This window comes from Panicum hallii, chromosome 6 (genome assembly GCF_002211085.1).
Source record: "Panicum hallii strain FIL2 chromosome 6, PHallii_v3.1, whole genome shotgun sequence".
Taxonomy (NCBI): domain Eukaryota; kingdom Viridiplantae; phylum Streptophyta; class Magnoliopsida; order Poales; family Poaceae; genus Panicum; species Panicum hallii.
In genome coordinates, this window is record NC_038047.1 from 45,185,070 (window position 1) to 45,196,888 (window position 11,819).

The 11,819-nt window shown below is 45.9% G+C and overlaps 3 protein-coding genes across 4 annotated transcripts; 2 read left to right on the plus strand and 1 right to left on the minus strand.

Annotated features, from left to right (window-relative positions):
• Positions 1–787: 787 nt before the first annotated feature.
• Positions 788–3,770, plus strand: LOC112897657 (60S ribosomal protein L10a). The gene is made up of 6 exons (XM_025966009.1): positions 788–902; positions 1,044–1,077; positions 1,682–1,901; positions 2,161–2,326; positions 3,068–3,273; positions 3,379–3,770. The coding sequence occupies exons 2-6, from the start codon at positions 1,073–1,075 to the stop codon at positions 3,430–3,432; spliced, it is 651 nt and encodes a 216-aa protein (XP_025821794.1). The 5' UTR covers positions 788–902; positions 1,044–1,072; the 3' UTR covers positions 3,433–3,770.
• Positions 3,771–5,802: 2,032 nt separating this feature from the next.
• LOC112896617 (probable calcium-binding protein CML49) lies at positions 5,803–8,351 on the minus strand. Of its 2 annotated transcripts, none has more exons than XM_025964646.1 (5): positions 7,730–8,351; positions 6,979–7,025; positions 6,329–6,504; positions 6,218–6,236; positions 5,803–6,118 (listed from the first exon to the last, which is right to left on the minus strand). In XM_025964646.1, the coding sequence occupies exons 1-5, from the start codon at positions 8,121–8,123 to the stop codon at positions 6,014–6,016; spliced, it is 741 nt and encodes a 246-aa protein (XP_025820431.1). In that variant the 5' UTR covers positions 8,124–8,351; the 3' UTR covers positions 5,803–6,013. The 2 variants fall into 2 exon arrangements, with proteins under 2 accessions (XP_025820431.1, XP_025820430.1); XM_025964645.1 differs by having other exon boundaries at positions 7,724–8,351.
• Positions 8,352–8,642: 291 nt separating this feature from the next.
• Positions 8,643–11,728, plus strand: LOC112896616. Its single transcript, XM_025964643.1, has 12 exons — positions 8,643–9,040; positions 9,121–9,185; positions 9,330–9,408; positions 9,594–9,612; positions 9,712–9,831; positions 10,186–10,255; positions 10,348–10,391; positions 10,670–10,711; positions 10,800–10,859; positions 10,971–11,038; positions 11,252–11,309; positions 11,402–11,728. The coding sequence occupies exons 1-12, from the start codon at positions 8,748–8,750 to the stop codon at positions 11,501–11,503; spliced, it is 1,020 nt and encodes a 339-aa protein (XP_025820428.1). The 5' UTR covers positions 8,643–8,747; the 3' UTR covers positions 11,504–11,728.
• Positions 11,729–11,819: the final 91 nt, after the last annotated feature.

Sequence of the window (11,819 nt, forward strand, 5' to 3'; positions counted from 1 at the left end):
CATGCGCGGTGCCATGGCCTGCCTGCCTGACTGCTCGATTTATTTCCAGGAAAGATGATTTCTGCTAATTGTTCGGACCTGCGCGCCTGCTTTTCCAAGATGCTGCTGCGGCCGCCGCCAGCAGTTCAGGCGTATGTGTCCGGATCGGAGGATGGGATGCCTGAGCCTGATGATGGATCCAATGCAAAGCAAACCCAGCAGAACAGGGCATATTCCTTCCTGCAAGCCTGCGCCATCTGTCTGTTTTCCGCCTGCAACCCAGCAGAACTCTTGCCGTTGCTGCTCGTGCTCCTCCCCTACAATTTTCTTTTCTGGACCAGGACTACCAGACTTGTGCATCATCACGTTATCTCCTTTGAGACTCTTCTACCAAAAAAATGTTTTTTTTTGATAAGGCACCCGTGACCATTGATTTATGATGATCCTTCTCTGTCAAAAGTCAAAACGCATGAATCCTGCATTGGCATCATCAATTCATCATCAGTCTTGTTGCTTGGATGCAGTAGCAACAAGCATCAGGCCTACTGCATACGGGCCTGCAGTAGTAGGCCCAGAGAGCTGGAAGGCGGCCCGTCGTCTTCTGGGTGGTGTGAGCAGGGCCCGCCCGCGGTGTGGCAAAAGCCACAAAGAAGGTGGGCCCATGTTCATCCCTTCTTCCTGCCCAGCCCCGGTGTGTGGCAAGGCAAAACCCACAGAGAAGTATGGGCTGCCGGCCCAAACGGCCTATAGCGAGCGTCCTCGCCCGCATCCGACGGCTGGGCGCCTCGACACGCGGCGTCCATCGGGAGCTCGCTCTAGGGTTTTCCTTCGTCTCCCTCCCACCGCTGCTCATATAACTCCCGGCGCCGCCACTTCCATCCGCTTCTCCGTCTCGCTCGCTCCGTCGCCCGCCCCGCGCCAAGGTATCCATCCTCCCGCCGGCCGCCGCCTCTCCTGTGCTCGGCCCTCTATTCGCCAAGTCTCATGTTCTCGTGCCGTGTTTGCACTCCATTTCACCGGATCTGACCCCGCGTTCTACGTGTTCTTGTCTGTTCTTCCTGCAGGGAGTTGAGTTGAGTCACCGGTTGCAGCCATGAGGTACTGCTGGTTTCTTTTCCTTCGTCGCGTCTCTTGTTTTGTGCATGAACTACTTGCGATAAAAAATGCAACTTTATTATGGTTGTCTTGTCGATTACCGTGTTGTAGTTTCCTCCTTCCGGGGATGTTTTCACCTGAAATGGTCATCTAGGAGATCGCTGGCTGCTTTAGGGAGTTGATTGCTTTCCTGCTTTGATTGAAAATCATGAGATCGACCTAATGATGATATGAAATTTCTGAACCCCCTGTATCACTTACTTTTCTTAGTCTATGCTTAATTTAGGCGTGGTCTTTTCAGTCTGTGCTAGTCAGGGATCCAGTGGCACATAGTCGTCAACGTAATGAATCCACATGCCACATAGGAACCTAATGCTTGTGGTCATTCAAACAATGAAATTACATGTGACAAATGATTAAGTTGCTTCGCTTTTGTTATGATCAACTGTCCCCCATTATATGTTCTCTGGAGTTTCCTTATTACAAGGGATAATTCAATGTCGGATCATGCTAGAGAAGATTTTCTGTCCAGAGATAGGATAAATGTACTTTCTCGTAGTATAAATTCTGTGCACTTACTACTTACCATACTGCAAATCTGCTGCAGTAAGTTGCAATCCGAGGTTCTCAAGGATGCCATCTCCCAGATTGTTGGGGATGCCAAGGAGAAGAATAGGAAGTTCACTGAGACCGTTGAGCTTCAGATTGGGCTGAAGAACTACGACCCGCAGAAGGACAAGCGTTTCAGCGGCTCTGTTAAGCTGCCTCACATCCCCCGCCCAAAGATGAAGGTGTGCATGCTTGGTGATGCCCAGCACGTTGAGGAGGTATGATATGATTAATTTATTTAGTAATCTACTTACTCATAGTGGGCATATTGAACTGAAAACAGATGCATTTTGGATTGCTTAACTTTGGCTATGCATTATGATGGTAGCCCATCATGTGCTTGCTGTCTTCAATTCCGTAGCATTTAAGTCTGTATAACTTTGCTCCAACTGTATAAAATTTCCTTAGATAAACTATCAGTTTTGCTATTCTGTCTAAAGCAAATTTGTCGTGCTAACCATTTTACTACATGTGCAGGCTGAGAAGATAGGACTTGACTACATGGATGTCGAGGCGCTCAAGAAAATGAACAAGAACAAGAAGCTTGTCAAGAAGCTTGCCAAGAAGTACCATGCTTTCTTAGCATCAGAGGCCATCATCAAGCAGATTCCCCGTCTCCTTGGTCCTGGTCTCAACAAGGCAGGCAAGTAACCCCATTTTCTGACATGACTGTTTCTTTCATCTAATTGCTTTTACTGCCATGCTGTTAGATACGATGCTAGTTTCATATTAAATAAAAATAAGAGGAAATTCCTTATTTGACACTGCTAAAAATAGTGGTTCCTTTTTTGACCCTGAAAACTTTAGTCTCCTCAATTTGACATTACTTTTAACTTTCATTCCTTATAAGACACTCTGTTAGATTTTCCATCCAATGCCCGTCAATTGCCATGTAAAAAAGATAAATTTGCCCCTTTATTCATCAACGCGCGCTTGAGCCATCACCTGCAACTTGAGGTACTGAGGTGGTGCCATTGACTTCACGGAATCACAATCAGGGGCAGCGGTGCTGGATCCGGTTGGTTCCTGGGCAAGCCGCTTGCCTCGCTTTGCACGGAAAGGATCGCTGTTTTGTTGAGCAATAAACTCGCTTTCTGTGAGAGAGCCGCACAAGGCTGCACAGTCAACGGAGGCGAGCGCTATTTATTTTACCAGTGTCAAATAAGGAATATTCAAAATGTTGTCTTGCCTGCACTGAATGAAATCAATAAAATTGTTACACACTTGTTTCAAGGCCATGCCATCTCATTGTGGTAATATTAACTTCTTTACTTTGGTATTTTATCTTTACAACAAATCCCAGCTTTGTACCTTTATTTTTTTTGCCATGTATTGTCTACCTTGACTACCTGCTTATTGTATCATGCCTATTGTGCCTCTGCAGGCAAGTTCCCTACACTGGTTACCCACCAGGAGTCTCTTGAATCCAAAGTGAACGAGACAAAAGCTACAGTCAAGTTCCAGCTGAAGAAAGTTCTTTGCATGGGTGTTGCTGTGGGTAACCTCTCCATGGAGGAGAAGCAGATCCAGCAGAACATCCAGATGAGTGTCAACTTTCTTGTGTCCCTTCTGAAGAAGAACTGGCAGAATGTGAGTGATGAGTTTCTAATTGAGTCTGAGATATTACTGGTCCAGTTCCAGATAAACGCAAGTGGAAGGACCAGGTTATAACATGTTGTGATTTTTGTTTTCCAGGTGAGGTGCCTGTACATCAAGAGCACCATGGGGAAGCCATACAGGGTGTTCTAAGTCTTGCTGCGATCCTTGTGAAGTTGATAAAATACTAGGCCTCTCCAGCTGGGCTTGTCTTAAAACTTAGATATGTACCCATCAGTTTTGTGCCTGTCAATGAGAATGTCGAAGTATTTGGTTCTTAATCTAGTGTTTCCTTTAATAGAACCTGTGGAGGAATGCTTTTGGGATTTTATGCAGTTGCAGCTTGTGTAATGGTTCTTTTGCTGCTCCTTGTCTCTTATTTGCAGCTCGGCAGTTTCGAATGAGATCGTGACCGGTGAGAATGAGATCGTTGGTTATGAACTGCATTCGTATGCATGGTTTTATCTGAAAACAGGACATTAGTTATGAAATTGTCAGTATTATTGGCTTTGTCGAATCTGATGCGTTGTTTGTACTATGAACTGGACAGTATCAGCCTGAAGTGTCAGTAGGCCGCAAGAAGGGCAACGTGTCCCACTATGAACTGGTAGGATTCTGTGCTTGCGTTTGTCCATGACATTTCAATGATCAGAGCACAATGCAAGTAGCATTTGGCTGTCCGTGCACCGTGCCCGATCGCCGCCGCCGAGGCGGCTGTCCCTGTCCGCTTGTCTCCTGGCGAGCGTGAAGCCAAGTTGTGGTACGTCCCCCGTTCTTAAGTGCCACGACCTGTGTTCTTCCCGTTTGAGCAAGGTTGATCTTTTAGCCTACTACGGATCGGACATGGAAAATTAGATGCAGTGGGTTTTGAAAATTGATTTCTCCTTTAGTTCCTCTCAATCCAAATTTATAGAGTGATTGTTTTTCTTAGTCGTTAGCTGGACCTTGTCTTGAAATATCAAACTTCTACCTTGCCATGAAAATCCTTTGCTGTGATGCCCTGAAACAGATTATTAATAATGTTGATTTAACTTTGGTATATGAGAGCTACACGAGGAAACATCCTCCATTTTTTTGGGAAAAACATACAAAATCCATATTGTTTGCGCTAAACCGGCACCGGTCTAATTTTATGTTCCTCCCTGTACATATAAGAAAATACTTCATCAATAGTGTAACACTATAGCTTGCCTCCCCAGTTTTGAAATTTTAGGCTGCAGACATCACGGTGCACGCCGGCATAAGAGTGCACATGAAGTATAAGGGGGCCATTGCCCCCTTGGTTCTCCTACTAGCTCCATCCTTTCTATGGGAGAACATTTCCACTAAAATCGTGATGACTAGAAAGTTGCAAATATGATCGTCTAAACAAAGAAACTAGAGATGCCTGTACATGTCAGTGCAAGTAACTGATCATGACATGATGTGATTCATGTTTCATGTGCGATGCCCGTACATCAAGAGTACCATGGGGAAGCCGTACAGGGTGTTCTAAGTCTCTTATATGATCCTTGTCTTACAACTTAGTTTTGTTGCCCCGATGGCTTTCTATAATAGAACATGTCGATGAAGCCGTTTAAATTGTGCCTCGCCTCCTTATGCAACTCTAAATTTTTGACACCAACTGGAATGAGGTCTTTGGATATGTGGTGCATCCAGATGCATGTTCTCATCTGAAAACTGTCCGGTTCTGGAATTTTCATATCTGTGGTTCGTTGAATCTGATGCATCGCAGTTTGCCCTAATATAATGGTACTATGTCTTTGTGTCGCTGTTTGCCCGAATGTAAGGTTGGGTACAAAATAGGACAACGGAAGCCTGGGTGAGCGAGCACTGAACTGAATGACCTCACCCTGGGGCTGGAGCCGTAAGTGCAAGGCATCGCACGACACAACGGCTGTGGTGAGGCGTTGGACACCAACATGGACATGGCACCTTGGCCGAGACACCGCCAACGCAGCAATGGTGCTCCGATCCCCACAATCGCCAAGCATGCAGGACGGGCTGGCCGTGGCTGTGGTGACCATGGTCATGCATGGACACAAGTCACTGGCGCGATACGGAGCAGCAGGATGTGCGGCCAATGCGGAGTCCGAGGTAAAAAAAAAAGACTCTTCTTATAAAAATAATCAGTGGACAACTTAATACTCTTTGAATATCGATCATGATATTTCAAAAACAACACAAGCAATAAATCATCAGTCGGGCATGTAGGGTTGCATGTGGAGCAGACGGCCTTGCATTCGTCCCGCAAGAGTTTTCTGTGCAAAATTTCAGGGTGACCTTCCTCCCACCTAAGGACATGGAGTTCAAGAGCCGAAGCCCCGGTCCCTTTATAAGTACAAACGGACCAAACATTTACATTCCTGGCATCCAGGATTGAACAGGTATCTGATGATCAGGATGAACCTGCGTTATAATGCTGTGCGTCTTGTTGAAAAGGGCACACTAGCTTGGTAGGTCTAGAGAGGCAAAGCAAGGCCTTATTTATCGTCCTTGAAAGATTTCATAGTCCAGGCGATGTAAATTCCATGAAACTGAAACCCTCCCTCTAATTTACAAAACCAACAAGATATGCATTACCAAGTCACTAGTTACAAAAATTCCCATATACACAAACTAGGGAAGAACCATGATGACTAGAGAATACGTCTTTCGAAAAAATGATGACTAGAATACAAATGTACAGCAGCTTGATTGGTCTAAAGATCAAAATTAAAGGAACCAAAGAAATCTACGGGACAATGAAAGGGATGACCATTGACAAGAATCCATCATATGTAAGGGTTGCTGAGCCGGTGTATCGGGTGTCCTTCTCCTTGAATTTCTCAGTTAAACCCTGAAAGAGAGCGTAAAACAAATATGTATCAGTAATTACGAGTAGAGATCCTTATTTCACTCCGTAGGCTGTAGCATGCAAGAAAGAAAACTAACATACCTTCACAATCATGCCACATCTACAAAAGCAGAAAGATATAAGGTCAGGTCACACATGCTCAGACGAGGATAAGTAATAGAAAGATTTTTTTTTTCACAACAAATTACTTACTCCACAAAGTTGTCAAAGTCTAGCGCACCATTGCGAGGGACACCATTGTTGTAATTCGCTATAAGAAGCTCTATGACAGAAGGTGGAACGGCATATCCAAGGCTGCGAAGAGCTTCTGTCAACTCACGGGAGTCAATTTTTCCGCTCCGATCCCTATCGTATCTGTCAAAAATACCCTAGAAGGTGGCATGAAAAGAATCGATAAGTAGATCCACTAGGTTTGGATCAAAACAGCTAGATGATGGTGCAATAGAAACAGAACATGATGCTGATACTATTTTTTGCTTTCTGACTTCATTCATCACCGCACATATTTGGAGCACCAGCTGTTTGAGTTACAGAAACATGGTCTCCACTCAGACTGTTCTTTTCTTAATAACCAGCCAGCCCCGTTTGATTATGCACAAGATTCCTCTATAATGAAAGACAAGTTGACGATCTGTGCTACTTTATGTATAAACCATTTGTTATTCTAAGTGGTGCAGATCTAAAAACAATGTAAGCATAAAATAAGTGGAGTACACCACAATGAGACGCACCAAGTGTAAGCATAAAAAAATTGGAGTACTCCACAATGAGACGCACTTGGTAGGTCTAGCAGCTGTGCATTGTGTTTGTAAATTGAAGTGCAAAATTCTGCAATTACTCACCCGCCATTGCCCAAGGCAATTCCAGAGGGATACAAATTGTGCTGGCCCTGCAAGATGAAAGCAGTAAGAAAATCAGTGCTTGTATATGCCATTTCGAAAGAAGAGATGAATGCTAAGTTGTTAGCTGGTGCAGGCAACAGAACGATAGTAATAAGAAAGAACATGTCCCCTAAAAAGAGGAAAGAGCAGTAAAGTAAGCTACAATGGCGTGCTATTTTAATTTTTCTTAGCATGCCTGAGCATTCATATCATCTGAAGAAGCAGAAATACAGGAAGCTAGCGTTGTACCGCTTCAGGTTTAAGCGCATACTAAGCTTAATCTTGTATCCCAATTCAAGTTGCCCAGCGAAAGGAACTAATCGAAATCTAACAAATTTTGAAGCATTTCGTGACGGCAATGGCAGTAAAGCAACTCCGTCCATAATAGATATCTAGTGTATATTTCACTAGAAACAGCGAAACACCAAATAATCAGAAGAAACTGTAATGAGGAGGCCAAAGATCTAGCAGGGTTGACTGCTGAAAGTACTCCAGTTCGTAAGATGGGCTTGACAACCAAATATTTCGCTTCTGTCTCTGGTTAATTGGAATGCGAAATTCCCGTTAACGTAATCAGAAAAAAAGGAACCACTTCTAGACTATATCATCATTTGGAACGATCTGTGGCAATCTGAATAAGTATTTTTGGCACTCCTAGTCCTATCAGGAGCATGGAGTGGAGAAGAATTGAGGGATGGGGTCATACTCATACCCATCCGTGACGGCGATGAGGAGGCCGGGTCGTTGAAGAGGAACGTGAGCAGGCGGACGGTGCGGATGCTGAAGCGGTGGTAGGCGGTGGAGAGCGCGCCCTGCAGCTCGTGCTCGTCGATGGCACCGCTGCAGTCGCGGTCGGCGGCGCGGAAGGCGCGCTCGACGTCCGGGTGCGTCCCCGGCGGGAAGGCGACGGGGACGAAGCCGTATCCGAATCCCCCCGCCGCCTGAGGGGGCGGCGGCGGGTAGGCTGACGGGTAACCGCCGTATCCGTATGAGGAGGGCGGCGGCGCGGATGTGGTTGGCACGGGCGCGGGCGGCGCCGACGGCGGCGGCGTGTGGCTGCTGTATCCGCCGCCGTAGCTGTGGCCGTAGCGGTTGTAGTCGGCCATGGGAGGAGGAGGAGGAGTAGAAGCGGTTTTCTTCTTGTGTTGGTGAAGCGGTGGGTGGTGCGGCGATGGAACAGGAGCCGTATTTACCTGCTGAGAATCCGAGATGTACGGTGTCTTTGCGCGTGTTGATCAGATCATGCACGCGCACGACGCGTCATGGAGACGAGAGGCAAGAGGAAGGAAGATGTGAAGAAGAAATGGGCGGCTAGTTATCAGGAGGAAGGCGTGAGCGACCTGGCTAAGGAACCTCCACCTCCTGTGGGCGACGCCGCGTGCGTACCAGAACCAACGAGACCGCCGTTGGTTGGAGCAACTAGAGAAAGCTTTTTGATTGCGTTCCCGATCGCGCGGCCGCCGCCGGCCAACCGTCCGTCGCCGCCGCCCGCCTTTTTCTCCTCTCTTCACGGACCACGAAATACACCACATGCCAGCGAGCCATTCACCGACCGGTCATCCACGGCGCGGATCGCAGGGGAACGAGTGGACCAAGGGACCCCACCCACTCCACTCCGCTCCGCTCCAGCTAGGCAGCTAGTAGCAGGCAGCCCGCTCCAGCTCCACTAATCGCTCAGCTTGGCGCCACGAAAACCACCACGCCTCCGCACCAGTCGCCGTCGGGCTCCAATGCAATCCATGGCTCCGGCTGCCGCTCCTCCCGCGGCGCCTCTCCTCCTCCCGCGCCGCGCCGCATCCGCGCGCGCCAGGGCCGCCTCCCTCGTCGCCGTCAGGGCCCAGCCGGACACCACCTCCGTCGCCTCCACCTCCGCACCCGACCCGCCGCCGGATTTCAAGCCGCCGCAGGGGTTCAAGCCGCCCGAGCCCAAGAAGTTCGCGGTCAAGGAGGGGCAGCAGGGCAGCGTCCTCGGCGCCTCGCTCGCCATCCCCCTCCGCCTCGGCACCGGCGTCTTCGTCCTGGGGTGCGCACCATACCTTCTCTCGCTCGCCCTTCTCGTTTTCTGTAACCATAGCGGGTGTATCGCGTCGATTCAATGTGCAGGTACTCGCCGTCACTTGTTTCTCCGTCAGAGATACCATCAGACCAGTACGCTCTGGAATTCGGAGGTGAATTCAATTTATTCGAATTCCTTTCGCTTTTGGAAATGACGCACAATAAGATACAGTTAGCGGGACAGAGTGGTTCTGTAAAGTTTTCATGTCAAGCAATGCAAATACTGCGCAACTGCATACACGTGTTTCTTTTTGTAGCTTGGAAGGTGAAGGAGGAATCAAAGATAGGACAGTGCAAACGACCAGAAAAGCCTATTGAGATTTATGAATTTGAAGGGTACGGCCTTCCTTTCTGTTGACCGTTTGACAAAGAAATACTATGTTTATATCCTTCTACCTCCCCTCTGTGTCTAATTGTACCTACTTTTTTCTGTACCAAGACCAAATATTTTGTTTTCACTGCGTACCCTTGCTGACCTGTTCTTTTTCTTCAACTGCTGGTGTATTCTTCCGAATCTTCAGTTGTCCGTTTTGTCGAAAGGTGAACATTTCCAGTCTCCTTCATCTGCATTTTGCAGCTGTCATTCTTCATGTAACTGAACAATTTTGCTCTTTGTATTCGCCATGAAAAAATTTGCAGGTCAGGGAGATGGTATCCGTCTTGGACCTAGATGTATTGTTTTACCCTTGTCCTCAAAAAGGCCCAACATTCTGTCCTAAAGTCCTCGAGATGGGTGGAAAGAAACAATTTCCTTACATGGTACGCCGCCATCCTTGATAAATTCAGATACTCTCTGGCATCTTAGCACTTTTGGTCATATTCAATTGCTTTGCTCCCTCCTTCTGCATATTTCAAATACGGAAATATTGTGTATAATTATACTTCATAAATAAATATGTTCATAGAATTACCATTGTGTATAGACTTTTGACTCGACAGCAAGATGAGTTTTTGTCAGACTGATGTAGTGTCAGTGTGCTACTATGAAGTGTGTCATTCTTCCTTCGTTGAGGAAAACAGGGTGTTCTTCTGACATTTTCCTATAAATAAATAAAAAAAGTTATGTGGCGAAAAATCATTTCAGTGCTTATAGTTATATATAATCTATTGCAGGTGGATCCAAACACAGGGGTAGCCATGTATGAATCAGATGATATCATAAAATACCTGGCTGACACATATGGTGTGTATTCGACGTATTTCCGTCCCGTTTACCTTTGCCTTGCAGGGTTGTTTGTTCCCATTAGCCTCCTTTCACTTGTGCTTGTATTTCAGGTGATGGAACCGTTCCAATCATGCTGTCGCTTGGTCTGTTGACAGTAAGTAACTACATGTCCAGAAGTATATGATATGTTTTAGCTCAGTACACCCATTAATCCAAAGTATATGCCCAATTAGGCAATTATCCAAGAACAAATGACATGATTTAATTGAGCGTCCAATTATCCAGGAATATATGGCACGTTTATTTTTATCTCTCTATATGGTATATGCTTCAGTTTTTTTTTCCAATCCGATGATTCAAGTGGTTTATTACCTGCCAGTGCTGAGCTATTCAGTTGTTCAGTTTTTAGAACTTTGTACTCATTGCTTGTAGGCAATCACGGCAGGGCTTGCTACACTTGGTCGTGTTGGAAAGGTATGCTGTGAATATATAACCAGGCTCATTACATGTTGCCCGCTGAATGTTTTGCTTGAATCAGGGGCTGACCTGTTATTGCTTACAGGGAAATTCCTATACTGCTTCAAAAGTTCCACCTCAGCCGATAGAGATATGGGCATATGAGGTCTGAATCCTAACACACCTGCTTATTCATAGTGTTCAGGTCATCGTTGCTACATATTGCAGCTATAGTGCCAGTTCTGGAGTCTGAATGGCTGACGATCTATTTTCTCAGGGATCTCCCTTCTGCAAATTAGTACGAGAGACCCTCGTTGAGTTGGAATTGCCACATTTGCTACACAGGTACTGAAAATGCTCAAAAACCACATGTCCTTAAACAATTTGTTGATTATGCTGCCATCATAACAGCCTGAAACGCTTCTATAACTGATCTTCATGCTTCTCGTATAGTAACTAAAATGGGCTAACATCAGGGTGACAAACTGCATCTTACTAGCATTACATAGTTCTTCATTTGATATATGTGCTCTAAGTAACTCAAAATCATCCCTGCAGCTGCGCGCGTGGCAGCCCCAAGCGCCAGGAATTTTTCAAGAAAATGGGAACTTTCCAGGTTTGCGTCCTTGCTGTTGATCCCTCAAACGCTTAACATTCTTGATTTGGATGCCTAGTGGGTGATATATGTTTGTATTACTGTCTTGGCAGGCGCCTTACATCGAAGATCCGAACACTGGAGTCAAGATGTTCGAAAGCGCTGAAATCATAAACTACCTGAAGGCAACATATGCCATTTATCCAAGCTCGTAGTGCTAGTACCTGCCATATCTCAAGTGCTCATATGTAATCTTGTGTAGATCGTCTAATTTTGTTCTTTAGAAAAAGAATTAGGAAAGAAATGTGAGCCTCAAATTATGTATGATGCACAGCCGATTTTATCTATGCAGAGTTTGAACTCTGAAGTGATATTGGAAATTATATGTTCTTCCTGTCAATAAAAGAAAAGATATAGCGAGTGATGTTGCTTTCCAAAAACACAGTGATGTATGTACTGATGATGATGATGACGTTTGTAATGTAGTAGTCGCTAAATGAACTGTTCCTTTTTTTGGATCCTTGTTCCTTG

Excerpts from the sequence above, each read along its gene's own strand:
- LOC112896617 (XM_025964645.1), bottom strand. The coding sequence starts at position 8,123 with ATGGCCGACTACAACCGCTACGGCCACAGCTACGGCGGCGGATACAGC. Across the intron at positions 7,026-7,723 it reads GCCGTCACGGATGGGTATGA|GGCCAGCACAATTTGTATCC; the intron begins GTATGACCCCAT and ends TTCATCTTGCAG. Across the intron at positions 6,505-6,978 it reads ATTGCCTTGGGCAATGGCGG|GGTATTTTTGACAGATACGA; the intron begins GTGAGTAATTGC and ends GCCACCTTCTAG.
- LOC112897657 (XM_025966009.1), top strand. Across the intron at positions 2,327-3,067 it reads TCCTGGTCTCAACAAGGCAG|GCAAGTTCCCTACACTGGTT; the intron begins GCAAGTAACCCC and ends GTGCCTCTGCAG. Across the intron at positions 3,274-3,378 it reads TGAAGAAGAACTGGCAGAAT|GTGAGGTGCCTGTACATCAA; the intron begins GTGAGTGATGAG and ends TTTGTTTTCCAG.
- LOC112896616 (XM_025964643.1), top strand. The coding sequence starts at position 8,748 with ATGCAATCCATGGCTCCGGCTGCCGCTCCTCCCGCGGCGCCTCTCCTC. Across the intron at positions 9,186-9,329 it reads GTACGCTCTGGAATTCGGAG|CTTGGAAGGTGAAGGAGGAA; the intron begins GTGAATTCAATT and ends TTCTTTTTGTAG. Across the intron at positions 10,860-10,970 it reads TAGAGATATGGGCATATGAG|GGATCTCCCTTCTGCAAATT; the intron begins GTCTGAATCCTA and ends CTATTTTCTCAG.